The sequence below is a fragment of the Engystomops pustulosus genome, chromosome 7 (assembly GCF_040894005.1).
Source record: "Engystomops pustulosus chromosome 7, aEngPut4.maternal, whole genome shotgun sequence".
Lineage (NCBI taxonomy): Eukaryota > Metazoa > Chordata > Amphibia > Anura > Leptodactylidae > Engystomops > Engystomops pustulosus.
In genome coordinates, this window is record NC_092417.1 from 28,720,745 (window position 1) to 28,746,929 (window position 26,185).

General features: G+C 43.4%; 1 protein-coding gene across 30 annotated transcripts in view; it reads left to right on the forward strand.

Annotated features, from left to right (window-relative positions):
• GPHN (gephyrin) overlaps positions 1-26,185 on the forward strand; it is a 231,199-nt gene that overhangs the window by 79,292 nt on the left and 125,722 nt on the right. For all 30 annotated transcript variants that reach the window (XM_072115197.1, XM_072115191.1, XM_072115194.1 and 27 more), the window contains exons 3-5: positions 3,044-3,101; positions 5,919-6,011; positions 19,725-19,819. In XM_072115197.1, the coding sequence (XP_071971298.1) occupies positions 3,044-3,101; positions 5,919-6,011; positions 19,725-19,819 (246 nt within the window). The remainder of the gene's footprint in view (positions 1-3,043; positions 3,102-5,918; positions 6,012-19,724; positions 19,820-26,185) is intronic.

Sequence of the window (26,185 nt, forward strand, 5' to 3'; positions counted from 1 at the left end):
AGTGGAGCGGCAGGAGAGAACCCAGGAGCAGAGAGGACACATAGTGGAGCGGCAGGAGAGAACCCAGGAGCAGAGGGGACACATAGTGGAGCGGCAGGAGAGAACCCAGGAGCAGAGAGGACACATAGTGGAGCGGCAGGAGAGAACCCAGGAGCAGAGAGGACACATAGTGGAGAGGCAGGAGAGAACCCAGGAGCAGAGAGGGCACATAGTGGAGAGGCAGGAGAGAACCCAGGAGCAGATAGGACACATAGTGGAGCGGCAGGAGAGAACCCAGGAGCAGAGAGGACACATAGTGGAGCGGCAGGAGAGAACCCAGGAGCAGAGAGGACACATAGTGGAGAGGCAGGAGAGAACCCAGGAGCAGAGAGGGCACATAGTGGAGAGGCAGGAGAGAACCCAGGAGCAGATAGGACACATAGTGGAGCGGCAGGAGAGAACCCAGGAGCAGAGAGGACACATAGTGGAGCGGCAGGAGAGAACCCAGGAGCAGAGAGGACACATAGTGGAGAGGCAGGAGAGAACCCAGGAGCAGAGAGGACACACAGTGGAGCGGCAGGAGAGAATCCAGGAGCAGAGAGGACTTATCAGCTGCACTCACTGCCCTCAGTTATGGAAGTTCTCATTGAACTGTCAGCAGTGTGTTGGCCGCAATTCATGACTTGACAGGCGACATGTGTGTTGTGCTTTTAGTTGAGATGAATTTGGCTGCAGTTTATGTACATGCTCTGTAGTAGATCTCCTTCACTACAGATAAGAGGAATAAGGCATTGGGATGGAACGACGGCATTTATCTCCGCGCTGCTAGAGTGACCAGGAAAACCAGACTGTGTAGTCAGTCATTAACCATTTTTTGGTGGCGTCGGAAGTTTGCATTACGCACTCCACATCCCTGGTGCTTTTCGCATGCGGTGTATATGTCTGTTTATTTTATGTTACGTTTTTATGATAACCCCTTTATTTGTAAGCACTTTAAGTAGATTGGTTGTTTAACTTAGTGTACGTTACAGTGTATTTGGGTATTATCTTATGCAAGGTGTATCGTTGGCCTTATATATGACACCTGGTGCCAGCTGAAATCGCTCCGGTTTTGGAGGCTAGAGATCTGTAAGAGTCCAATGTGACCCGGTAGGCTCCCTTCCTGAACCGTGTCTGGTGCTCCCGCCCAGAAAAGTGAATTTTGCTATTCATCACGTAGAAGAAATGAGCTATTGGTGTAAATAAAGCACAGTTGGGAGATTGCTTAAAAAGAAATTACCAAAGAAGCTCAGTGCACACTCTCCAAATAAAAATAAAGTAGGATTACAATAGTTTTGTAAAGGAACTGACAGCGTGAAGAAAATGTAAACTCATTCTAGCCACAAGTTTTTCAATGTAAATCTGTTGTACGAGTGACTACAAGAAACTTTGAAGTAAAATGATATCAGAGGAACATTGTTCCTTGTCAGCTCACTTTGGTGCTTATTATCCGCTCTTCTTCCCTCTGGACTCTCAAATGAAGTAAATTCCATCTTGCAAGTAACTACATAGGTGTCAGGTTACATAAATAGTCTATGGAGAGGGGAGGAGGAGGAGGGAGTCACAGCAGCTACGTCTCCACCCAGCAACTACGAGACGACTGTAAATTACAGATACAGACTACAAAAGAAAAAAATGCTAGAAAATGAAGTCGCCTTAAAAGGGAATCCGTCATCAGAAATTGGACTAATAAACTTTTCCCCTATGTTGTCTAGCAGCTCTACACCTACCAGATCATGTTTCTTTCATGCACCAATGTCGTTCCATTTGTAAACAGATAAAATTTGGAATTTCACCAAAGTTTCTTCTATGGAAATTTCTTTATTAGGAATACTTCACTTCATCGATTAAACAAACTTGAAACAATTGACTCGTTTCGGCAAACAAGCCTTAGGCTACATTCACACTGACGTATGGGGGACGTATGTACGTCCCCCATAGACGGCAATGGGCGCACGGCGCTCCGTACCCAGGAAAAAGACAGGACCTGTCCTATCTTTGTCCGTAGTACGGCGCCGTGCGCTATGTATCTCTATGGAGAGGGGCAGGGGTGAGCTGCGCTCACCTTCTCCTCTTCTCCCCATGCACTGCTGTTGCCTGCTACGGTACGGGCGGGCAACGGCAGTGTGAATGTAGCTTAAGTCTTTACGTATCATATAATGATACTATCGCTCGATTTAAAATAACCCGCCCTCTCCACCTGATTGGTGGGGGAGTAAACATTAGTTAAAAACAACTGTATAGTTTATTAAGGCGTTAAAGGAAATCTACCACTAGGATGATGGATTGTACACCAAGCACACTGACTTATTGGTGTGTGCCCCTCTGGCAGGATCTCCTCTGGATTTCACGCTTATGCAAATAAACCTGAGGGGCTCTGGGCTAAATATCTGTTAATTGAGCCTGGGGCCCCTCAGGCTTATTTGCATAATTTTAAGCCCTTTTTTTTTAAACAAGGGCGGATCCTGACAGAGGGGCCACACACCTTCATGTAAGTGTGCTTGGTTTACAATCCTTTATCCTGGTGTTAGATTTCCTTTAAATCTTTAAAGTTATTACCTCTATTAGGGTTCTATAAGGTGTGCAGTTTATTACTAGTTGCTTGCTGCCCCTTGGCAATACAGGTCCACAGAATTACCCTGTAAGCTGTGTTGTTTTCTTCTTCCCTAAATGTGTCTGGGGTGTAATATGTTTTGGGGTATGTTCATAGCGGGTGGAGATTGTCAGTAGGGAAACATTACTGGAAATGTGCAAAAAATCTCAGTATAATGAAACCCCATTTACACACAGCAGACAAAATCTGCCTGGTTTTAGGACACGCTGCAAATTTCGAAAATCCCCCGTGTGCCCCCTACATGACACAGATCCAATTTGCAGCAAAATCTATAGTCGAAATATTCCACTGGGACTAATGATACCCTAATGGTGGAAGTTTCCTTTCTGTGTTTCTGTATATTGTGTGATTATGTCTAAGATTTTTTTTACCTGACTGTGAAAGTAATCAGATTTATGTTTCCAATTGTAGATTGGGTGGGACTATATCAGCGTATAAGATTGTGCCCGATGAAATAGACGATATCAAGGTATTGTATTATATTCTTAATCCTTCTAATGAAACTGTACTGATGAATGTGTATTATAAAGTATCCTCCTGCCTTCTTCTAACAGAACGCGGCCAAATCATCTTTATTACTTCTTCATTGTGTAATTTAGACTGTGCCTTAATAGGAAAAAACGGTTTCGGGAATATATATTGTAGAGATGTCACATTGTCGAGCCAAGTCCAATCAAAACCATTTGATTTGGATGTGTAAGGCTACATTCATACCACACTTCTGCAATCCATTGTAAGGGTATATCAAGGGGATGCACCTACAGTCATGGCCAAGTTTTGAGAATGACACAAATATTATATTGTCACATGATGTGTTGTCCTCTAGTTTGTCAGATGTTTTATCACATACAGAAATACAAGTGCAATCATATTATGAGGAACAAAAGCTTTTATGGACAGTTAGAAGGAGTTACTGCAGAGAGTCAGTATTTGCAGTGTTGCCTCTTCTTCTTCAGGACCTCTGCAATTCTCCCTGGCAGCTCTCAATCACCTTCTGGACCAAATCCTGACTGATAGCCGTCCATTCCTGCACAATCACTGCTGCATTGTGTCACAATTTGTTGGTTTTTGTTTGTCCTCCCGTCACTTGATGATTGACCACAAGTTCTCAATGGGATTAAGATCTGGGGAGGTTCCAGGCCATGGACCCAAAATCTCTATGTTTTGTTCCCTGAGCCATTTAGTTATCACCTTTGCTTTATGGCAAGGTGCACCATCATGCTGGAAAAGGCATTGCTGATCACCAAACTGCTCTTGGACGGTTGGGAGAAGTTGCTTTTGGAGGACATTCTGGTGCCATTCTTTATTCATGGATGTGTTTTTAGGCAAGACTGTGAGAGCCGATTCCCTTGGCTGAGAAGCCGCCCCACACATGAATGGTTGCAGGATGCTTTACATTTGACATGAGACAAGACTGGTGGTATCGCTCACCTTGTCTTCTCCCAACAAGCTGTTCTCCAGATGTTCCAAACAATCGGAAAGGGGATTCATCAGAGAAAATGACTTTACCCCAGTCCTCAGCAGTCCACTCCCTGTACCTTTTTGCAGAATATCGGTCTGTCCCTGATGTTTTTTCTGGAGAGAAGTGGCTTCTTTGCTGCCCTCCTTGACACCAGGCCTTGCTCCAAGAGTCTCCGCAGTCTCACAGTGCGTGCAGATGCACTCACACCTGCCTGCTGCCATTCCTGAGCAAGCTCTGCACTGCTAGTAGTCCCATCCCCAAGCTGAAATACTTTTAAGAGATCGTCCTGGGGATGCTGGTCCTTCTTGGGCTCCCTGGAGCCTTTTTGGCAACAATGGAACCTCTCTCCTTGAATTCCTTGATGATGCGTTAGATTGGTGACTAAGGGGCAATCTTTCTAGCTGCGATACTCTTCCCTGTGAGGCCAGTTTTGTGCAGTGCAATGATGACTGCACGTGTTTCTTTAGAGATAACCATGGTTAACAGAAGAGAAACAAAGATGACAAACACCAGCCTCCTGTCCTCATCAACACCCACACCTGTGTTACTGGAGCAATCACTGAAACCATGTGAGCTGCTCCTTTTAAGGCAGGCCTGCAATAAAGTTGAAATGTGTTCTGGGGGAAAAATTTTCTAGGCAAATATTGACTTTGCAATTAATTGCTGTTTAGCTGATCACTCTTTATAACATTCTGGAGTATATGCAAATTGCCATTATAAAACTTGATGCAGTAAACTTTGTAAAAATTAACATTTGTATCATTCTCAAAACTTATGACCATGACTGTACAGGTATATGTGGGGCGCATGTGGGACACCTTGTCCTGTTTGTCTTCTCCCTCTTGAAATCAGAGGAGAAGTGAACATCGTTAGGAGCCAGTGATTGGCTACAGCCAATTTTCAGGGTGTTTCCCCAGTTATGTAAATGTTCCTATATGGATAGTAAAATCACTACAGACCTTGTACACTTCATCCCCCCCCCCCCCCCCCCACACACACAGTCTACAATGGCCTCTGAGTGTATACTCTCAGAACATACGTTCAGCTGAGTTATAGGGCTGGATACAATACTTTTTATCTGCCCCCACACTCTCTAATTGCCTCTGCGCAGTGTATACTCTCAGAACATACATTCAGCGGAGTTGTGGGGTGGGATGCAATACTCTGCATTCGCTCCCACAGTCTCCAATGGCCTCCATTGAGAACAAAACATGAGTTGAGCTGAGTTATGGGGCAGGATGCAATACTCTGCATTCGACCCCAGCGTCTCCAATGGCCTCTGCTGAGTGTACACTTTCAGAACATACGTCCAGCGGAGTTATGGGGCAGAATGCAACACTCTGCATTTGCCCCCACAGTCTCCAATGGCCTCAAATCTCCCATGTAGTGTATACACTCAGAATATGCGTTCAGCAGATGCAATACTTTGCATCCGCCCTCTCAGCCTCCAATGGCCTCTGCTGAGTGTATTGTCCAAATAATGAAATTTACATCCGGGCGGAAACACCCTGAACACTATTCACTACTTTGTCTCCTGCTTTCGGGGGTGGGTGGAGGAACTGGGCGACTTTCCAGGTATACCGTATATCCTATCACTCTATTGTAAGGGAATCCTTTCGATGCATCTTTACAACACCTCAGAAATGTGATATGGACCCAGCCCAGTATAAAGAAAATACACAGAAGCGTTACATCATGGTTTTTCATCTGAATTTTCAAGTAATGACCATTGATACTTGATCATATAAAAACCAAATGCACCATTGACATAACTTTTATCTTTTCCAATAAGATGCCCTCCCTGACATTGATGTCTTTTGCCAGGAATCATTAATAGACTGGTGCGATGAAAAAGAACTGAACCTGATTCTAACAACAGGAGGGACTGGGTTCGCCCCGAGAGACGTCACACCCGAGGTGAGATGTACATTACGTGTATTTCTAGTCTGTGGTTTCTTATATGAATTACCGTATGTTTGGCAAACCACTGTTAGCAGTAAAAATATTCTGTACCCCGTAGTAGTCACGAATGACTGCAACTTTTGGGGCTAAGGTTATTTTGGTTATCTAATATATAAAGCCGGATGTGTGTGTATGTATGTGTGTTTGTGTGTATGTGTGTATGTGTGTGTGTATGTATGTATGTATGTGTGTATGTATGTGTGTATGTGTGTATGTATATGTATGTATGTGTGTATATGTATGTATGTGTGTATGTATGTGTGTATGTATGTGTGTATGTATGTGTATGTATGTATGTATGTATGTCCGCTAAAGGAATCTGCACCGTCGTGTTTACAATCACCAAATTTTGCACAGCCGACTCAGGGAATGTCATAGACTCAGGTTTTGAGCTGAAATTTTCACCCCTACTTGCCAAAATCCACTTATTACCCACCATAGACAGGAGCCATTGTCTGCTGCTGCTGTGGCAGTTGTTGCCGTGATTGGTTGCTGTTCTGCCACAGGTCAATAATATGATCCCTGAGCTGTGATTGGTTCTACAGGCAATGCGTATAAGACAGCTCATGCGTGAGGTGATATAGATGGGGATACAGAGATAGGGGGAGATTTATCAGAAATGTTTGAGGTAAAACTGTTCTAGTTGCCCGTGGAAACCAATCAGAGATCAGCTGTCATTTTATAAAGTGCTGTGGGAAAATGAAACTTGAGCTCTGATTGGTTGTCTTGGGCAACTAGAACAGTTCTGCTCTCAGACACTTCTGATAAATCTCCCCATAGACAAAGTGACAGAGACGATGTCACTGAAATGAGAGTGTCAGAGACGGTCAGTAACAGAGACACTCAAAAACAGAAACGTTCACGGAGACAGTCGGAGACAGTCAGAGACTGTCACTGACAGAGATGGTCAGAGACAGATAGATACATATAAAATATTTTTTTGTTAACCCATTCTATTTTGTTATAGCTGTGAGCAGTTATTTACTATCCTGAGCAAGGCCAGGAGCTACAGCTAGTTATATATACAATAAATGCTGGGGCCTCCAGAGCAAGTCACACTCTGTACTGGGTGCAACTCTGTGTTCTATGATAGGATCCCAAACTAAAGATCTACTGGGTGTTTGCACGAAAAAAAAACACTGGAGAGGCGGTGGCTGTGCTCTGTTCAGCAGCAAGTATGTCACAGACTATAAAATAACTGCTGGAAATATAGATTTTTTTTTTTCTTTGGTAATGGTTTCACAGGTGGAATGAGAGCAGTGTACACACCGGGCACCAGGGTCACTATGTCCGGACAAAAGACTTCTGTTCCATTGAACCAGTGGGTACATTTTGGGATTTGGCAAGAAGAAAATTACATAACCACCCCCCCTCCCATCAAGCATATACGTCCTGGTAAATGATCACATATTTTACGTTAACAAGGGAAGCTTGTAAAAAAAAATGGCCACCATCCTGTGGCAGATATATGTCCTTGAATGTAAGGAGCTAGGGTTACTGGGAATGGGATAAAAGACTGTATGCAAATGAGCCAGAGGGGTTCCAAGCACTATTAACACCTATGGCGCCTGGAGCAGCTCAGGCTCATTTGCATACAGTCCTTCATCCTGGTGGTAGATGTCCATTAATACTTCTCATTTCTGACCAGCAGGTCTTTAAAGGGAACCTGTCACCCTGGAAATCTCTCAATAACCCCAAAAAGTAGCTTGTAGTATGCTCTTCCTCTACTTTTTATTGTTACTATTTTAGCCAGCATTCCTCCAAAAGTCAGTTTAGTTGTTCTACTCTGGTCCTAAGGTCTAGTCAAAGAGGTGGAGGATCTGAATCATACAGTCAAGCTGAAAAAACAACTCACATACTTTTCATTTTTTTTGTGGGAAATGAAAAAAAGGAAACGGAAGAGAAAATAAATATAAAGCTGGCCGGAATCCAACCAAACAGAAATCGTTCATAGTGTAAAACTTGGCAATGGGTTGGAAAGTAGGAAATTTGAAATAATAAATATAGCTTTTTATATATATATATTTTTGTTTTATATACATAAAACAAATCTCTTAGTTTTAGGTCGTCAGAGGTGCACTACTTGATTTCCCCGGGTTTTGCGCGGTAGTTTTTCGCTGCTCGCCCCTTGCTTAGAGTTGAAAAGAGCCGGTGCTATTTCAAGACTGTAAATAACAAGTGAGAAGATGTGAGACTTGAGTGTGGGCTGACAGATTGCACTAGAGTTTGGCTTTTTACGGCGCACACATATGGCCCTGCCGCACGATGGGTTTGTAGTAAAGGCTATCATGCCATATGACTGTTTAATTACTGTTGTCCCCGTTTAGCATCACAAACTCAGTGTAGCATCTCCTGTAGCTCTCCATGCACAGCGAGCCGGTGTGCGGGGACTACGCTTTCCAAATGTCACACAAATAGATGTGACCATCAGACCCCTGATCCCCTCCAAGGGCAGAAAGGAGAGAAAGGAATCCCAAATAATGGGAAAGGTGACACCGCGCATCCCCAGCTTCTAAATGTGATGAAATATGGAGGAATAGACTGTAGACTATTATTTTTTTGAGCTTTTCATGCATTTCATTGTTTTTATTGCATTCTTGCTATTACCATATATATACCAGAGTATAAGCCGGCCCAAGTATAACCCGAGGCCCCTAATTTTACCACAAAAACCTGGGAAAACCTATTGACTCGAGTATAAGCTGAGTGTGGGAAATGCATTGGTCACAGCCTCCCCAGTATATAGCCTGCGGGACCCTGCCCCATAGTATATAGCCAGCACCTGCCCCCCAGTATATAGCCTGCCAGCCCCCTGCCCCAGTATATAGCCAGCACCCTGCCCCAGTATATAGCCAGCACCCTGCCCCAGTATATAGCCAGCAGCGGGGGAAACCAGAAAGGTGAGCTTTTGATATATATATATAATTTTTATTTATTTATTTTTTTTACTCGAGTATAAGCCGAGTTTGGGGTTTCAGCACATTTTTTTGAGCTGAAAAACTAGGCTTATACTCAAGTATATATGGTATTTTATGTTATTTTTTATTATTTTTGATTATTAGAGATGAGCGGATCTGAAGTTTCGGTTTCGGTGTGTCCCATGCGATATGGGCATGGCTAGTAGCTAGGGGCGTTATTTTGCCGAATTAGGGCGGAACAACTAATCCAGCCCCCGAACCCATACTGAACCTTTGGGTCCACTCATCTCTATTTAATATCCTTATTTATTACAGTTTTAAAATATTTATATTGTCATTTCTTTATTTATTGCTTCATTATTATTGTTTTTACTTTGTTATTATTTACCCTTTTTGTTTTTATTTATTATTTGTTTGATTAATCTTTTTTGTTATTTTATTTTTTGGTTGTTTTTATTATTTATTATCATTATTCTTGATTCGACCATTAACATTATCATCGTAATATAAGGACACTTTAGGTAATTTTTGCACCAACTGTGACTTTTATTGTGCCCCTGCTGGGTGTTGCACTCTCACAAATTTCATAGTAATGACCTATCCCATGAATAGTCAATTGATACGAATTTCCCAGAAAACCCTTATAAGTTTCTCCCTGATGTCAAGGAACTGTAACTTTGTCAGTATAAAAGTAGAATAATCACATAATTATGGTTTATTTTTGCTATTTTTGTTAACTCTCAGTGGGACTTATTTCGAAATACTAAAAATAATCAAATTCTTACCTGCAAGACAATTTGTCTACAGGAGAAACTGGCAACAAGTGTTCAGTTCCCCTGCAGTGCCAGGCTAAAGCAAAAGCATTACATGGTACCCATTAAAATGTAATTAGAAAGTTTTACGAAGTTAGTTTTTTCTATAGCTGAAAATGTAACATATCTTCCGATATACATTTGTTATTTTACTGCAGCCGTTTAATAATAATAAGTCCTTTATTTATATAGCGCACATAGATTACGCAGCGCTACATAGAGCTTGTCAAATGAATCCCTGTCCCCATGGGGCTCACAATCTAATCAACCTACCAGTATGTTTTGGAGTGTGGGAGGAAACAGGAGGACCCGGAGGAAACCATCGCAAACACAGAGAGAACTTAGAAACTCTTTGCAGATGTTGACCCTGGGACTAGAACCAGGGTCTCCAGCGCTGTTTGTTTGCCTGCTAATCATCTGCTTTCTGCCTGCCTCTGCCCCTCTCCCTTCAGTCCTGCACTCTAGTTGCCAAGATAGAACACTGGAGTCCAACAGGAGGTAACAGGACAGCCTCCATGGGGGCTATGCAGTGTGCTTGTAATTACTGAGCAGAGACAGGAACAAGGAGCAGCTCCTTTATTTCAGCTCTGCCCTGTCTACAGTCTGCACTCACTTCCCCACACACAGTCCAATTCCTCCCCCTGAAGCTGCTCAGTATCTAGAACCATTCACAAGCTCTTTATACCCCCCTCCCTTCTTACTGACCCGACTGTAGCCTTGTAAAAGCTTATAGAGAAGAAACATCAGGCTGGATCTCCGGCTAGGAAGGCGGCAGCAACATGATATAGGCATAGAACCCCTTTTAATACAAAGTCATTGCAGTTTTTTCTCGCGTTCAGGTTGATGTTGCTTCCAGTGATAGACTCCATTGAAAGCGTTGACATAAATATATGGGAATACATACTTGGTACATCTGTTCCTTCTTTGAGCGAAGCGGTGAGCGTTACAAGGGTTTACATAGCCAGTGAGTACGTGAACACGTGTAAGCATACATGGGAACATGAGATATTGATTGCTAAGCCGTGCGGAATAGTCTGCAAGTGTCTTGGAATCTGCCAGATTGTTAATACAAATGTCTCCGCTTCCTTGTATAATTATGGCTAATTACATATATATGTTTATAAACAGACTTGTAGGCAAGATGAATGACATGATGCAAGTCACAGGCAATTAAACCTTTCCAAATGTTCCGAGTTTTGTTTTTTTGTTATCTTGTCTAAACATGCATCCATATTGACTACTGTTATTAGATGTCAGCATCTGTTTTCTGGAAATTTGTATGTTAATGTTTATGTTTAGGGCCCTGTTCAGACCTCACTTTCTCATCTGATGCAGGGAATGCTTCTCCCAGCACTTCTGAGCATGTAGACCATACAGCCAGTGTTAGGTTCACATAGTCCAGCTACAATCCTGGAATGTAAATCCATTTTCACAGCCTTGCTACTACTATCTACACACTCAGAGGTATGGTTACACGGATCTCCAGGGACAATACTTAAAGGGAACCTGTCACCAGGAACCCATTTTTAGCGCTCCCCCAGTCCCCACAGAGCATAGTACATACACTGCCAAAGTGTTTTTGTATTAAAAATAGGTTTTACAGAAAAAAAAGATGTTATATTGTACCTTTCATTAGCATCTGCTGTGTGACTAGGCAGTTGCCAAATGGGAGGGTCTGGAAAGGAGCAGTTTCCCCCCCACCCTTTGGGAGTAGCTACTCCATGTGACCTTTTCAAATATATGAAAACACCCATCACTGGGCTTAGCGACACCCCCTGCTCCTCTATAGCCAATCCTGAGTGTGGGGAGTTATTCATATATTTGAAAAGGTCACATGTTTCCCAAGGGTGGGGGGGACTGCTCCTTTCCAGCCCCTCCCTTTTGGCAACTGCCTAGTCACACAGTAGATGCTAATGAAAGGTACAAAATAACATATCTTTTTTTCTGTAAAACCTATTTTTTATACAAAAACACTTTGGCAGTGTATGTACTATGCTCTGTGGGGGGGGGGGGGGGGGGAGTGCTAAAAATTGGTCTCCTGGTGACAGGTTCCCTGTAAGACTGGATTCAGTATTGCCCAATGCCTAACACTGCAGAGAGGTTCCCTTTAACCCTTTAAAGAGACGGCCCTTTTTGTTTTTTCATTTTCATTTTTTACACACGTAAAGGGCTTGTTTTCTGCGTAACAAATTGTACTTCATAGTGATGGTATTGAATATTCCATGGCGCGTACTGGGAAGCAGGGAAAAAAATTCCAAATGCAGTGAAAATGGTGAAAAAATGCATTTGCACCATTTTCTTGTGGGCTTGGATTTTACGGCTTTCACTGTGAGCCCCAAATGACGTCTATTTTGGATCAGTACGATCATGGGGATACCAACTTTGTATAGGTTTTATAATGTTTTCATACATTTACAAAAATTATAACTTTTTTAAATTACATTTTTTTTTTTCAATTTTGCCATCTTCTGGCGGTAATAACTTTTTAAATGCTATCATTTTTAGGACTCTATGACCTTCTGATCACTTTTTATTGAATTTTTTATCATTTTCAAAATGGCCAAGAAAGTGCCATTTTCAAAAACGTGGTGAAAAATTGTTATTATATCTTGATAGATCTGTCATTTTCGGACGAGGCAATACCTAATGTGTTTGTGATTTTAACAGTTTATTTATATTTATATCACTTCTAGGGAAATGGGGGTGATTTGATTTTTAGTTTTTTTTTAAATTACTTTTTTTAATTTTTACTATTTTTCAGACCCCCAAGGGTACTTTTAAGGGGTTAAAGGACATCTACCACCAAGATCAAGGACTGTAAACCAAGCACACTGACATAGTGGTGTGTGCCCCCTCTGGCAGGATATGCTCTTCATTAAGCTTCTTATACCCATATTTTAAGAAAAAAAAGGCTTTAAAATTATGCAAATTAGTCTGAGGGCTCTATGCTCCATTAACACCTCTGGAGCCCCTCAGGCTAGCCTTCATCAAGCCTCCAAAAATCCCAAATTCCAAAGAGTGAAGTTTATTGAAAGTGTTGAAGTTTCGGTGTAAAAAAAACATCTTTTAAAATTATGCAAATTACCTGAAAGCCCGCCGGGCTCAGTCATTTCTTAATTATTCACTCCTCTTAGCAGGCTTACTGCCCTCCTCCCTGTCCAGAGAGCTGGTGACATCATCTAGCTCTCAGCAATTCCTGCGCATGCATGGTCATCTCTGCAGTGCACATCCGCGCCTCAACAAATTCCACCTACTAAGTAACCAGTAAGCCTTCTAAGAGGAATGCATAATTAAGAGACCACAGAGCCTAGAAGGGCTCTGGTGACACCCCCCAGAGCACCGCAGGCTCATTTGCATAATTGTAAATGACTTTTTTCAGCAAAAGGAGGGCATAAAAATCAAAAAGAAGCTTGTATCCTGACCAAGGGGGCACACACCAGCATGGAAGTGTGTTTGGCTTATATTACTGGATCCTGCTGGTAGATTTTAACATCACGTAGTAGTTGTCTGCAGTTAGCTTTTGTACTATGGTCCATACTTTGGTCTTCAGCCTGCAGACCATGACAACCCTCTTTAGTCCAAGCAGGGCCAGCACTGGGCATACCTGGGCAAGTGCCGGGGCCCAGTGCAGCTGTGGGGGGCCCTCATAAGGCTTTACAAATGGAGTCCATGGGGGTGAGGGGGCTGTATGTAATGAATCCATAGGGTGTGAGGGGGGCTTATATAAAATAACCATGAGGGGGCTGTTTGATATGATAAACTAGGGACAGGAGACAATTTTAGTTTCTGAATTTTGAATGCTGCCACATCAATTCACTCCAAAGGGGCCACTGAGGCTCTGTCGCCCAGGGGCCTACTGAAACCTGGAGCCGACCATGAGTCCATCACAAAATATAGTACAGTACAAGGCTCCATGAACATACCTATTGTGGCCCTCGGCCCACAGAGGTGACCTTATAAGTAGTCACATCTAATAAAAAAAAAAAAACCTGAGCACTCTCGCTTAGGTTCCTGTGCACAGTGACTTTCCAGAGACTACGGGAGATACAGAAACCATCTATCCATTCACATGAAACATACTGTAAGGCTTTGATACATAGTCCTTGGCTGGAGTCCATAAGTTACTTCTAGAGACCTCAAGATCTGGTAGGTTGGTCACCACTATTGCAGTTGCAGCAGCCTGTCTGTGTCTCAGTCTCATCCAGCTCCCTCCCCACTTCCCGTCATGTGCGTTGAGCAGGCAGGGGAGGGATTGGAGCACAGGAAGAATGTATAAGTTGCACTTTAATACTGCCTAGTAACACTGCAGCGTTTTCCCGTTTTTTTGGCCTTCCTAAAATGTCTCCTCCATCAGTAAGATTGCATTTTCCCTGTGACTTTACCTGTAGTAAGTGCTGTAAATAATCACCAAGTGGATGAGCTATTTCAGCCTTGCAGATGTTCATGGTCCTCCACCAGAGACGTAATATATATCAAAATAATGTGGTCTCTGGATGTTTATTTTTATTTCCGATGTGTTTGAGGACGCTCGTCCTGCCGCTGATTTATTGTTAATGGCGCACTCTCCGGTTTTGAAGAATTTCTGGAATTTTCAGTATTGACATTTTTAAAGTGTCATTTTTGCTCAAGGACAAAGTATTGATCTGAATACATAATTATTTTCTCGACCCGGGCCTTAAATGGCATTACCTCTCAGGTTTTACTTTAACTACGTCTCATAAATTTCGGTGAAGACTTACCTGCTCACGGAAGGTCATTTACTTTTCAACTCCTGTGTTTACTGGTTTCATTTTAGGTTTAGTTTTTGTTCCTCCCCTCATTTTAAAGGGCATCAGATTACTGATGGTAGACGGTCCTCACTACCTGCTCATTACTTCATTGCTCATTATAGGGGTGGATAATAGTATTATTTCCTTAATTCCAGGACATCAGTATTCCCAAAAACTTAAGTTGCTAAAAATATGTAAACGTCACCTATGCGCCTCATGGCTCCACCGTCTACTAAAATATTCACGCCCCCACCTACTCCATATTTACCCCTCATTTCCTCCCGGTCATCGCAGACAGCTGGTGACATCTTGCACATGCGCGAAAAAACTTTCATACCGCCTCCGGCAGGTTATCAATTGGGGTTCTTTAACTCTTTAATACTTTGACATTACCAGCCAGGATGGGGGCTAACTTGCTGATTGGTGGAGGTCTCAGCGACAGGATCCCCATGGAGCACAGGAACGGAGGTCTGTTTTACCCCAAATGAATAGAGTAGAGAGAAGCGAGTCATGTACCTGCTCTGCTGCTCTATTTATCTCTATGGTACTGATGGAGACAACCAAACAGCGTACTCTGCTATCTCCATCAGCTCCATACACATCGAATGGAGTGGAAGCACGCATGTATGACCATGTATACTCCATTCTTTACGCCCCACTTTAGGACTTGAGTGTGTTCACCCTTGTTATCGATCGCCTAATGTAGATGGACCTAGTATAAGTGTTGGGATCCTTGAACGCCCCCCCCCCCCAATAGATAGGTAGCCATAGCACATGCCCACCAGTAGATAGGTAGCCATAGCACATGGCCACCAGTAGATAGGTAGCCACAGCACTTGCCCCCTGGTAGCCACAACAAATGACTTCAGTGTATAGGTAGGCACAGCACCTGACCCCCAATAGATAGGTAGCCACAGCACGTGCCCCGAGTAGATGGGTAGCCACAGCACGTGCCCCCGGTAGATGGGTAGCCACAGCACGTGCCCCCGGTAGATGGATAGCCACAGCACGTGCCCCCAGTAGATGGGTAGCCACAGCACGTGCCCCCAGTAGATGGGTAGCCACAGCACGTGCCCCCAGTAGATGGGTAGCCACAGCACGTGCCCCCAGTAGATGGGTAGCCACAGCACGTGCCCCCAGTAGATGGGTAGCCACAGCACGTGCCCCCAGTAGATGGGTAGCCACAGCACGTGCCCCCAGTAGATGGGTAGCCACAGCACGTGCCCCCAGTAGATGGGTAGCCACAGCACGTGCCCCCAGTAGATGGGTAGCCACAGCACGTGCCCCCAGTAGATGGGTAGCCACAGCACGTGCCCCCAGTAGATGGGTAGCCACAGCACGTGCCCCCAGTAGATGGGTAGCCACAGCACGTGCCCCCAGTAGATGGGTAGCCACAGCACGTGCCCCCAGTAGATGGGTAGCCACAGCACGTGCCCCCAGTAGATGGGTAGCCACAGCACGTGCCCCCAGTAGATGGGTAGCCACAGCACGTGCCCCCAGTAGATGGGTAGCCACAGCACGTGCCCCCAGTAGATGGGTAGCCACAGCACGTGCCCCCAGTAGATGGGTAGCCACAGCACGTGCCCCCAGTAGATGGGTAGCCACAGCACGTGCCCCCAGTAGATGGGTAGCCACAGCACGTGCCCCCAGTAGATGGGTAGCCACAGCACGTGCCCCCAGTAGATGGGTAGCCACAGCACGTGCCCCCAGTAGATGGGTAGCCACAGCACGTGCCCCCAGTAGATGGGTAGCCACAGCACGTGCCCCCAGTAGATGGGTAGCCACAGCACGTGCCCCCAGTAGATGGGTAGCCACAGCACGTGCCCCCAGTAGAGAGGTAGCCACAGCACGTGCCCCCAGTAGATAGGTAGCCATAGCACGTGCCCCCCAGTAGATCCTGGTGTCCATTCCTCTTTATGACCCGGACATAGACTTCGGGAACAGCCCCTGGGTCGCACAAAGGATGCAGGCAGCAGAATGGCTGTTTATTAAAGATTTGTTGAGCCAGATGATCAAAAGACCCACATCCGACTCCCAAGCCATAGGTTCTTTACCCCTGACCTAGTGTAGTAATCCTTTTCCTCCTACAGGAGAAGTCGGGAGGCGGAGCTAGATGTTCCCTCAGTATGTAAGACACTGCTATATCTTCTCTAGACTCTCTTGTATGCCATTGGGTGTACATATGATGTTACATTGACTGTATCCTCAGGTGACCTAAATGCAGCATATAGTCTGTGTACAGGGAAATAAACCTCTATGGCTCTGCCCTGGAACCTTCCTATATGCCTATCCTCAGAAGGCAGCGACAGGCGGTTTCCTTTGATCCGATGCGCACAGAAGACGTTCTTTTCTCACCGTATATTTTATTCCTCTCGATTGGCCGTGTGTTTCCTCGGCTGATACAAGGATCGCTCACTTTGCTGCTGTTAATCCATTTTCAATATGGAGGCGATAAAAATCTACGTATATAATTATGTTACAGGGAATGTCATGGTCTATGAAGTACACAGAAAGTGTGCGGCCGCCGATAATCCGTCCTCACTGGCGCATCTCCTATCATACATCTACCATAAACCTTTATCACGCTCAATACAGCTAATAGGGAAATGTCTACAAGTAACTTGTGTTTGTTTGATTTTTTTTCCTTTTTTTTACTTTCTGGGTTGATCTTTCAGAAGTAGAATGTGCCTGTATTTTTTGGTGATGCGCTGAAAACTTCTATTTCTACCACGGCTTAACTTTACCTCTTAGTGAGCAGATGGCAGCTCTGCTTAAAGGGGTTGGCCACTTTACCACAAGTTTTGTGCAAGTGTGGGGGAGAGGGGGGCAGGATATTAGGTAATTTACCAATGTTTCGTATATACTAGAGTTTAAGCCGACCGGAGTATATGCCGAGGCCCTAATTCTGCCACCAAAAACTGGGAAAACCCCCAGTAGTATACAGCCAGCCTTTAGTATAAAGCCATTCCCCAGTAATATACAGCCAGCCCCCTATAGTATGTAGCCAGCCAGCCCCCTATAGTATGTAGCCAGCCAGCCCCCTATAGTATGTAGCCAGCCAGCCCCCTATAGTATGTAGCCAGTCAGCCCCCTATAGTATGTAGCCAGCCAGCCCCCTATAGTATGTAGCCAGCCAGCCCCCTATAGTATACAGCCAGCCAGCCCCCTATAGTATACAGCCAGCCAGCCCCCTATAGTATACAGCCAGCCAGCCCCCTATAGTATACAGCCAGCCAGCCCCCTATAGTATGTAGCCAGCCAGCCCCCTATAGTATACAGCCAGCCAGCCCCCTATAGTATACAGCCAGCCAGCCCCCTATAGTATACAGCCAGCCAGCCCCCTATAGTATACAGCCAGCCAGCCCCCTATAGTATACAGCCAGCCAGCCCCCTATAGTATACAGCCAGCAAGCCCCCTATAGTATATAGCCAGCCAGCCCCCTTTAGTTCTAAGCCAGCCAGCCCCCTATAGTATATAGCCAGCCAGCCCCCTATAGTATATAGCCAGCCAGCCCCCTATAGTATATAGCCAGCCAGCCCCCTTTAGTTCTAAGCCAGCCAGCCCACCCCCTTTAGTTTATAGCTTTTAGCAAACAAAAAGCAAAGGTAAGAGAGGACATATCTGCCTGTGCAGTCACTTTCATAGAAAGAGTACAAACTCTCAATTTCACGGCCATTTTATGGTCAGGAATCTCCGGCTGATGAGGTAATAGACAGGAGGCTTCACTTTACATATCAGGAAAGCATAGCAGAACTATTACTAGATGTACCGTATATACTCGTGTATAAGCCGAGTTTTTTAGCACAAAAATTGTCTCACCTCGGCTTATACACAAGTCAATAAAAAAAATAAAACTTACATACTCATCTTTAGTTGGTCCCGATGTAGGGAGCAGGGTCGATGGGGATGTTGTGTTGGGGGACGATTTGTGGGGGCTCTGTGTAGGGCTGGAGGGAACAGTGAGTGGGACTGTGATTTTGGGGTACTCTATAGGGTGCAAGACAGGTGGGGCATTTTTTAGTGTGGTGGGGGTGCTGTGTAGGGGCGGACGGTGAGAGCACTATGTTGGGGGGCAGGGGCACTGTGCAGGGGGCTCAAATGGGGGTTTGGTGCTATGTAGGCGGGTCAGAGGTTGCGGGGGACATTGCAGTGAGTAGGACTGTGATTAGAGAGCTCTGTAGGGTGTGAGACTGTTGGGACGTTGTGTAGGGGTCTGGACGGCAGGGTTCTTGTGTAGGGGTCCGGACGGCAGGGTCGTTGTGTAGGGGTCTGGACAGTGGGGTCGCCGTGTAGTGGTCCGGGAGGCGGGGTCACTGTGTAGGGGTCCAGACGGATTTCCTTGTAGGAGGTCAGAGGTTGGGAGGACACTGTATTGAGTAGGACTGTGAGTCCTACAGCCGAGTGCATCTCAGTATCAAACATTTGAAATGTCCATTATTGTACTTTTTTCTTCCATATAAACCTTCCAAGACAAATAGAAGACGGAAACTCTGCTAATTGTATCATGTACTTTATAGCAAGCGTGGACAACATACTACTCTCTACACAAAGGAGCAAAATAAAAGTAAGAGGCAGGGGCATAACTAGAGTGGTTGCAGTCGCTATGGGGCCCGCAGTGTCAGGGGGCCCCTTCATCCAACCTGACACAATACAGAATGGAGGATGTGCACCATTATATCTATATTGTACTGCACATTTTCCAGCATAATATGTATATAACATATACTGTGATGTATATATGTAGTATCTGTGATGTGTATATGGTGTCTGTATACACTGTATGTGAGTATGTTGCATATGGCACTGTATGTATGTGTATATGCAGATGAGTGTATTTATATGTGATTGTAACTCTTATCTGTGAGTATACTAATAAGTGGGATGGGGGGAACCATGCTGTAGCCTGCTAGGGGGCCCTGTCTATCCTAGTTACATCACTGGTAAGAGGAGGCTGATTAGTGGGGGTCCGGAGAATCGGATTATTGCTGATCTGATGTAGGTGACTTATCCTACAGAAAAGTAACCAATATCATTAACCCTTTATCTGTGATTCAACACTTTTTTTTTTTTTTTTTTTTTTTACAAAGTATCAAAAATTTTTATTTACACAGTTTTTATTTACTTTCAGAATTGGCGATAAAATTAATGTCACTGATTTCTGTCTTTAGGCCACGAAAGAAGTAATAGAACGGGAAGCCCCAGGAATGGCCCTGGCAATGCTAATGGGATCCCTCAATGTTACACCCCTGGGAATGCTCTCTAGGTAAGGAATTACACAGCCGGTGTGTGTTTGTTGCTCGAATTTCAAAAATATTCCAAAATTAGTTATGTACAGCATCTGCATTGGTCAATAAAGATGTTATAAATCATTGAAAATGTCTTGGTCTGTTACATACATGGTCCAGTAAATGAATGTGTAATATTTTTTTTTTTTTTTTTAACACTGTGGAGTTTTTCTAATACAGGAAGTCCCTGGGTTACATACAAAATAGGGTCCGTAGGTTTGTTCTTAAGTTGAATTTGTATGTAAGTCGAAACTGTATATTTTATAATTGTAGATCCAGACAAAAAATTTTTTTGCCCCAGTGACAAAAAATCGGAGGTTCAAAATTTTTTCCTGTAATGGGACCAAGGATTATTAATAAAGCTTCATTACAGACACCTTACAGCTGATCATTACAGCCTGGGACTATAGTAACATCCAGAGACTTCACCAGAGGTCACAGGGGGCAGAGGGCTCCGTCTTTAACTAGGGGTAGGGGACCGCCTGTATACATAAGCCTCAAATAATATTATCTTAATATATAAATATTATCATAATAAATAATATTGTTGTCAAAATCCTGTGCATTATCGACAAAAGTCTTGCTGCATGCTGTGACCACTAGGGGGAGCTTATTACTTACAAGGTATACACTGACATCAATCACAATATAGTTCGCAGTACTCTGATTGGACCCCTCCAGTTGAGGCTGCGGACCTCTTAAAAGTGGATTTCCAGTAATATTTACCTCTGTCCTTGCTCCCGTTAAGCTGCCGCACCACCCGCTGCCGCTTTTATATAGTTTATATATAGAGGCCGGCAGTGACGTGGTGTTGACAGCCACCTATCTGCTGCTGCAGAAGCTTCATACTGTGCACAACGTCACCGCCAGCCGCTGTATACAGACGCCGGAACCATCACATGAGTATTGAGGCCCACAACCGATTGTTGCCTATATGATGCCTCCCCTAGAATTTAGTTGATGTAACGAGGCTGTGGGACAGGGACAGGGATATCACACAATGACTCTTTTCTGCCTCCATAATTCTTTACAGGTCATTTGTATGCAGCATAAGTTCTTCTTCAGCATAATGCGTCACATATACATCCCCGCAGACGGCCATGTGAATTTACCCTAAGATCCATGAGCTTTATGACATATTTGTGTCTCTATACCAGTGATGACAAACCTTTTAGACACCGAGTGCCCAAACTACAACCAAAACCCACATATTTTTCGCAAAGTGCCAATTCGACAATTTAAGCAGTAACTTATTACTACCTGCTCTTTCACAGGTTTAAATTGTATAGGCACCCGAGGACACCAATACAGTAGAAAGAAGTAGAAGAAGTTTGGATTACCATTGTAGCTTCCTTCTAGGGTCCTGGGCTGCCTGGGAGTACAAGAGGCCTTGAGTCCTGTCTGGCAAACTCTACCCTGGGGTGATGGCAAGGGTGCCCACAAAGAGGGCTCTCTGGCACCCGTGCCATAGGTTCGCCACCACTGGTCTATACCAATCAACTTTGACAATCTTGACAAATGTTCCTACTGGTTTTGTCTCCATGGTTACAGACTACAAGAAGACCTTGTCTGTAGTCAGATCCTGCAGTGCAAACTAGTTGTTAGTAAGTAGGTGGGAACTGATGATGTGCGGGTAAACCGTAATATCAATCTAAACTCATTTATAGTCTGTAACCAAGGAGACTCCTAAAACGTAATAGGAGCTCTCTTTTACTTGTTTATAATGTATCACTTCAGCTAAAACATATCATCCTATGGAGGAAACTGTTTTGATTTAGATTTTTTTGTTGTATTTTACCTTCTTAATTGTGGGTTTTTTTGTGTGTCATGTAAAATTAGATTTCAGTGTCTAAGGCTACATTCACGCGATGTATGCCCGCCATACCGTAGTACGGCAGGCATACATCGGCGCTGCGGAGAGGAGCAGGGGATGAGCACTGCTCACCCCCGCCCCTCTCCATAGGAAGATACAGCACACTGCGCCGTATCATGGGAAGAGATAGGACATGTCCTATCTTTTCCCGGGCTAAGGAGCGGTACGGTGCCGCACGTGAGGTGCACCCGTACAGGGCCGTGAGCCCATAGAAGTGTATGGGGGACGTATATCGGCCGTATATATACGTTGGCCGTATATACGTCCTCCATACATGTGTGTGAATGTAGCCTAAATTAGCTTTTTTTTTTAAATATAAAACAGAGAAATCTTCAAAATAAAGTTTATTTAGCTTAAAGTTGCAAGAAGGCGCTTCATTCTTCTAATTTGGCAGATTTGTTTGTGTATTTTGTAAACTAGCTTTAAATCTTCCTACATTGGCTGTTTTTAGAATAAACTAGAGAAATCAGTATAAAAAAAATAAAATTTACTCGGTTAAATTTGCAAGAAGGCGCTTCATTCTTCTAATTTGGCAGATTTTTTTTTTTTGTCTGTTTTGTAAACTAGTTTTTAGCGGCCCTTCCCCCCTGCCTTGCCTTTTTTTTTAAAGCTATAAACCAGAGAAATCAGTACAAAAAAACTAAATTTCCTTGGTTAAAATTGCTGGAAGGCGCTTTGTTTTTCTAATTTTTTGTATGATTTTGTAAACTAGTTTTTAGCCTCCCTACCTTGCCTTTTTTAGAATAAACCTGCGAAATCAGTATAACAAAGTAAATTTCCTTGGTTAAAGTTGCAGGAAGTTGCCGTAGCCTCCCTATTTTGTTTTTTTTTAGGCTGAACAGAGAAATCAGTATAAAAAATTACATTTCCTTGGTAAAAGTTGCCCGAAGGCGCTTCATTCTTCTAATTTGTCAGATTTTTGTAAGATTCATTGTTTTTGTACACTAGTCTTTAGCCTTCCTACATTGCTTTTTTTGGGATAAACCAGAGAAATCAGTTAAAAAAAATAACATTTCCTTGGTTAAAGTTGCAGGATGGCGCTTCTGTAAAAGAAAAAAAGGCCAAGCTATTTAGTTACTTTTTTTTTTCTTTTTACAAATGGTCTTTTATGCTCCACAAACTGAAAAATGTAGGCTAATGCCCGCCATAACGCCTAATCCTAATGTAAAATACGACTTTGTTTCAACAAATGTGTTTTCTTGTAATGTGCCTTCTCTTTGAGATGCGTTATTTCCCCTTCCAGGCCGTAGATATTAGTCTGAATCCGCTCATTCTTATTCCTTTTGTTATCATAATGTTACAGGGAGGTGAAGTTTGGGTATTTATGGTTTTGGCGGATCTATAAAACATTCGTGCCGCACAATAATATTGTAATAAACGCTTGTTAGGTAGTCAGCTGTTTCGGCTATCCCAGTTTATAAGGTGCTGCTTTATAATTCTCCATGTCAGCAGTTCCTGGTGGTTGTCCCTTAGAAAAACAGCAGGGAATGCAGGTAATCTGCGGAGCACGGAGATGAAACGGCTGAGGAGAGGAATATTCTTTTCAAGCAATGCTGCCAACGTGACTCTGCAATATTGTCACCTAAAATAGCAACCGAGGGAAGCAGAGCAAGATTGACGTTATTTTTCTTCTTGTACGTGAAATTGGGCAGTGGGGGTGAGGCTAAACCTATTATTTGTAGAAGATAATATCCTGTATCATATAGTTTTAGCAATGAAAGAAAGTTCTCATGTTTTAATCCCATAGAGATATTTACGTAATGAAGATCATTTTAACCCCCCTACTTTAGAATATTACTAAGTTTTGTTGATGTTTTAGCTCCTATCACTCAGTGATGGTCAGTGTAAGATTCCAGAATGTGAGCAGGGACTCTCTAAGCAGACACTTCATGATTCCTCTAGTGCTATTAGATGATGTGTGCTGACAATGTGCTTAGTTTATCAGGGTGCAGGGTTTATATACACTTTTATTTAGCTTCTGAACATTGTACTAGTACCTGACACATAGAAAGAGAGATGAGACAGATCAGAGATGAGAACCATGCGATGGATAGAAGACACAATGATACAGTCAGCTATCCTACATCTAAGCTATAATACACATTGTCAGCCCTGCTAATCCTCCTCCCCCTGGTATAAAAATTGTAGCTTATCTGTAGCTTGTAGAATAAGTCTCTGCACAGTGCTGCTTGCCGGCAGGAAGTGCCTGTGTCTGAGCTCGTCTTGTAATGCAAGGGGAGGGGCAGGAGGCAGAAAGGAGAAGTTATTCATGAGAAGAATCTGCCTGATCATAGTCAGAAGATTTTAGTGATGGGAATTCCGGCTCTTCTTAGTGAATGGCTTGAATATATAATAGGGAGCCGCAGACCAGTCACTCACCCCACGCCACTCTACTTTTAACCCGATTGTATCGGGTTAAAGGGTGTGGTAAGCCAGTTAGGGGTGGGGTTAAGTGAACCATCGGCTCTTAGAGCCGGCTCGTTTATGAACGACACATCACTAGAAGATTTATGGTCTGATCCCGTGGCAACCGAAATTGTATCCACCAGGATTGATACTAAACATGATGGAATTATATATGTGAAAAGCTGTATATTTGTTAATAACAGGGAAGTAGAGAATGCGTTATTTTGTTATCCTGAGTATGTTTAAGCACTATCTCTTTAAGAAATATCTCTTTAATAATTTGTCAAATTAGCTTTTTTCAAAAGGAAGACTCTCTTTATTGCCATCTATAGGTAGTTACATGTAAATCAATACCCGACCTAAAAAAGTTTCTTGAAAATTAAGTTGGTTACAGATGGGTGTCTCTTCTAAGTCAGCATCCGACCCATGTTGGAGCCTTGGAGCTACTTAGGTAACTGTTGGGTGTACAGATGGGGATCTCTTGTAAGTAGAGATGAGTGGCCCGATGTTCTTGTCCGCTTATCTTGCTATGATTGACATCTCTGGCCAATCATAGCCATGGCTAGTCTTTAGGGGTGTCAGTTTTATTAACTGTTCAACTGCCAATCAGGCAATATGTTCGGATAGTGAAACTGAAGCCAAAATGGAGTGCCTGGTCCACTCACCTCTACTTGTAAGTTAACGTCAGACCTATATTAGAGCCTTTAAAGGCAACTCCTTATATGACACATATAATATCCTTGCTCACTAAAAATCCATCCTAACTAAATGGGTTTTAGTTGGGTATATAAATTGTACCTCTTGGGTGTACAGATGGGTTTCTCCAACCAGTCAATATCCAACCCATTTTGAAGCCTTAAAACCTAACTGCATGGGTTACAGTTGGGTTTCTCTTGTAAGTCATTGTCAGACCTATATAAGAAAATTGAAACATTTAATGGGTTACAGATTGGTATCTCTTGTTAAAGGGGTATTCCCACAAAGACGAGATTCTTCATTATACTCAGGACAACAAAAGAACATGTTCTCTAATTAATGGTTATTTAAAAAAATACAGCATTTCACAGATATAATTCCAACCTGTCTCTATCAGTCCTGGTGTATAACAATGTATTTGCTGTGGGATCCGACCATAAGTCTTCTGCTTTGTATGGTCGGGCAGGACAGATTCTTCTCATGAATAGCTTCTCCTCTCTGCTTGTTGTGGTGTGATCTCTGCCCCCCCCCCCCCCCCCTTCCATTACAAGACAAGCTCACATGCAGCCAGTGGAGAATTTCAATGTAGCCTTACTATGTGCTGAGCTGAATTCATCTCGAATAGGAAGCTTTTAAAAATTACTTTTATAGAGCACCACTATGGTCTTATTAAGTCAGGGACGTGATTATTTCCAGTTTCCTTGATGTTTGTACAATTTTACATTAAGTTGAGACGCTAAGGACAATGAGAGATGCTCAGCAGATAAATTGTAACCAGTTAACCCCGTTCCTGCCACGCCGTTTTCCTGAACAGTAGATATGTCACCTACAGTCTTTGAAGCTCGACCAGTAGACAACGTTCATCTTACATTCCTCAGACGAGAGTTGATGAAAGGAGATTCCGGCTGACAACAACGTCGTGCCTCCGCTCAAGAAACTCTGATAACTGATCGCTGACATCTCACATTTTTGACAGCAGAAATTAGGGTTTAGGATGAAGGCCGTGGCATGAATCTCGGTTATAGAGACACATACACTCCATTGACCTTACAGACCCTGTGCTGTAACTGCTACTATCGGAACTTGCAGAACATAGACACCCACCTTCAGATGGCATAACCTCACTCTATGACACATTACAAAACATGTACAAACATGCACAAAGATGCAGAACACAGAAATATTCATGTCTAGTATCAATACACCATCTAATGGCAGTTTTTGCAATGTAATCATTTGTAAGGATGACTTTTCAGCTTGTACTGTGTAGACTGGGACAGAGTAGCGGAGGCATCTCATTATAGTAAAAAGTTATCAACTCTATTTTGACTCTGAAGGCAGATAAAACAGTGATGTAGTGATGTAGATT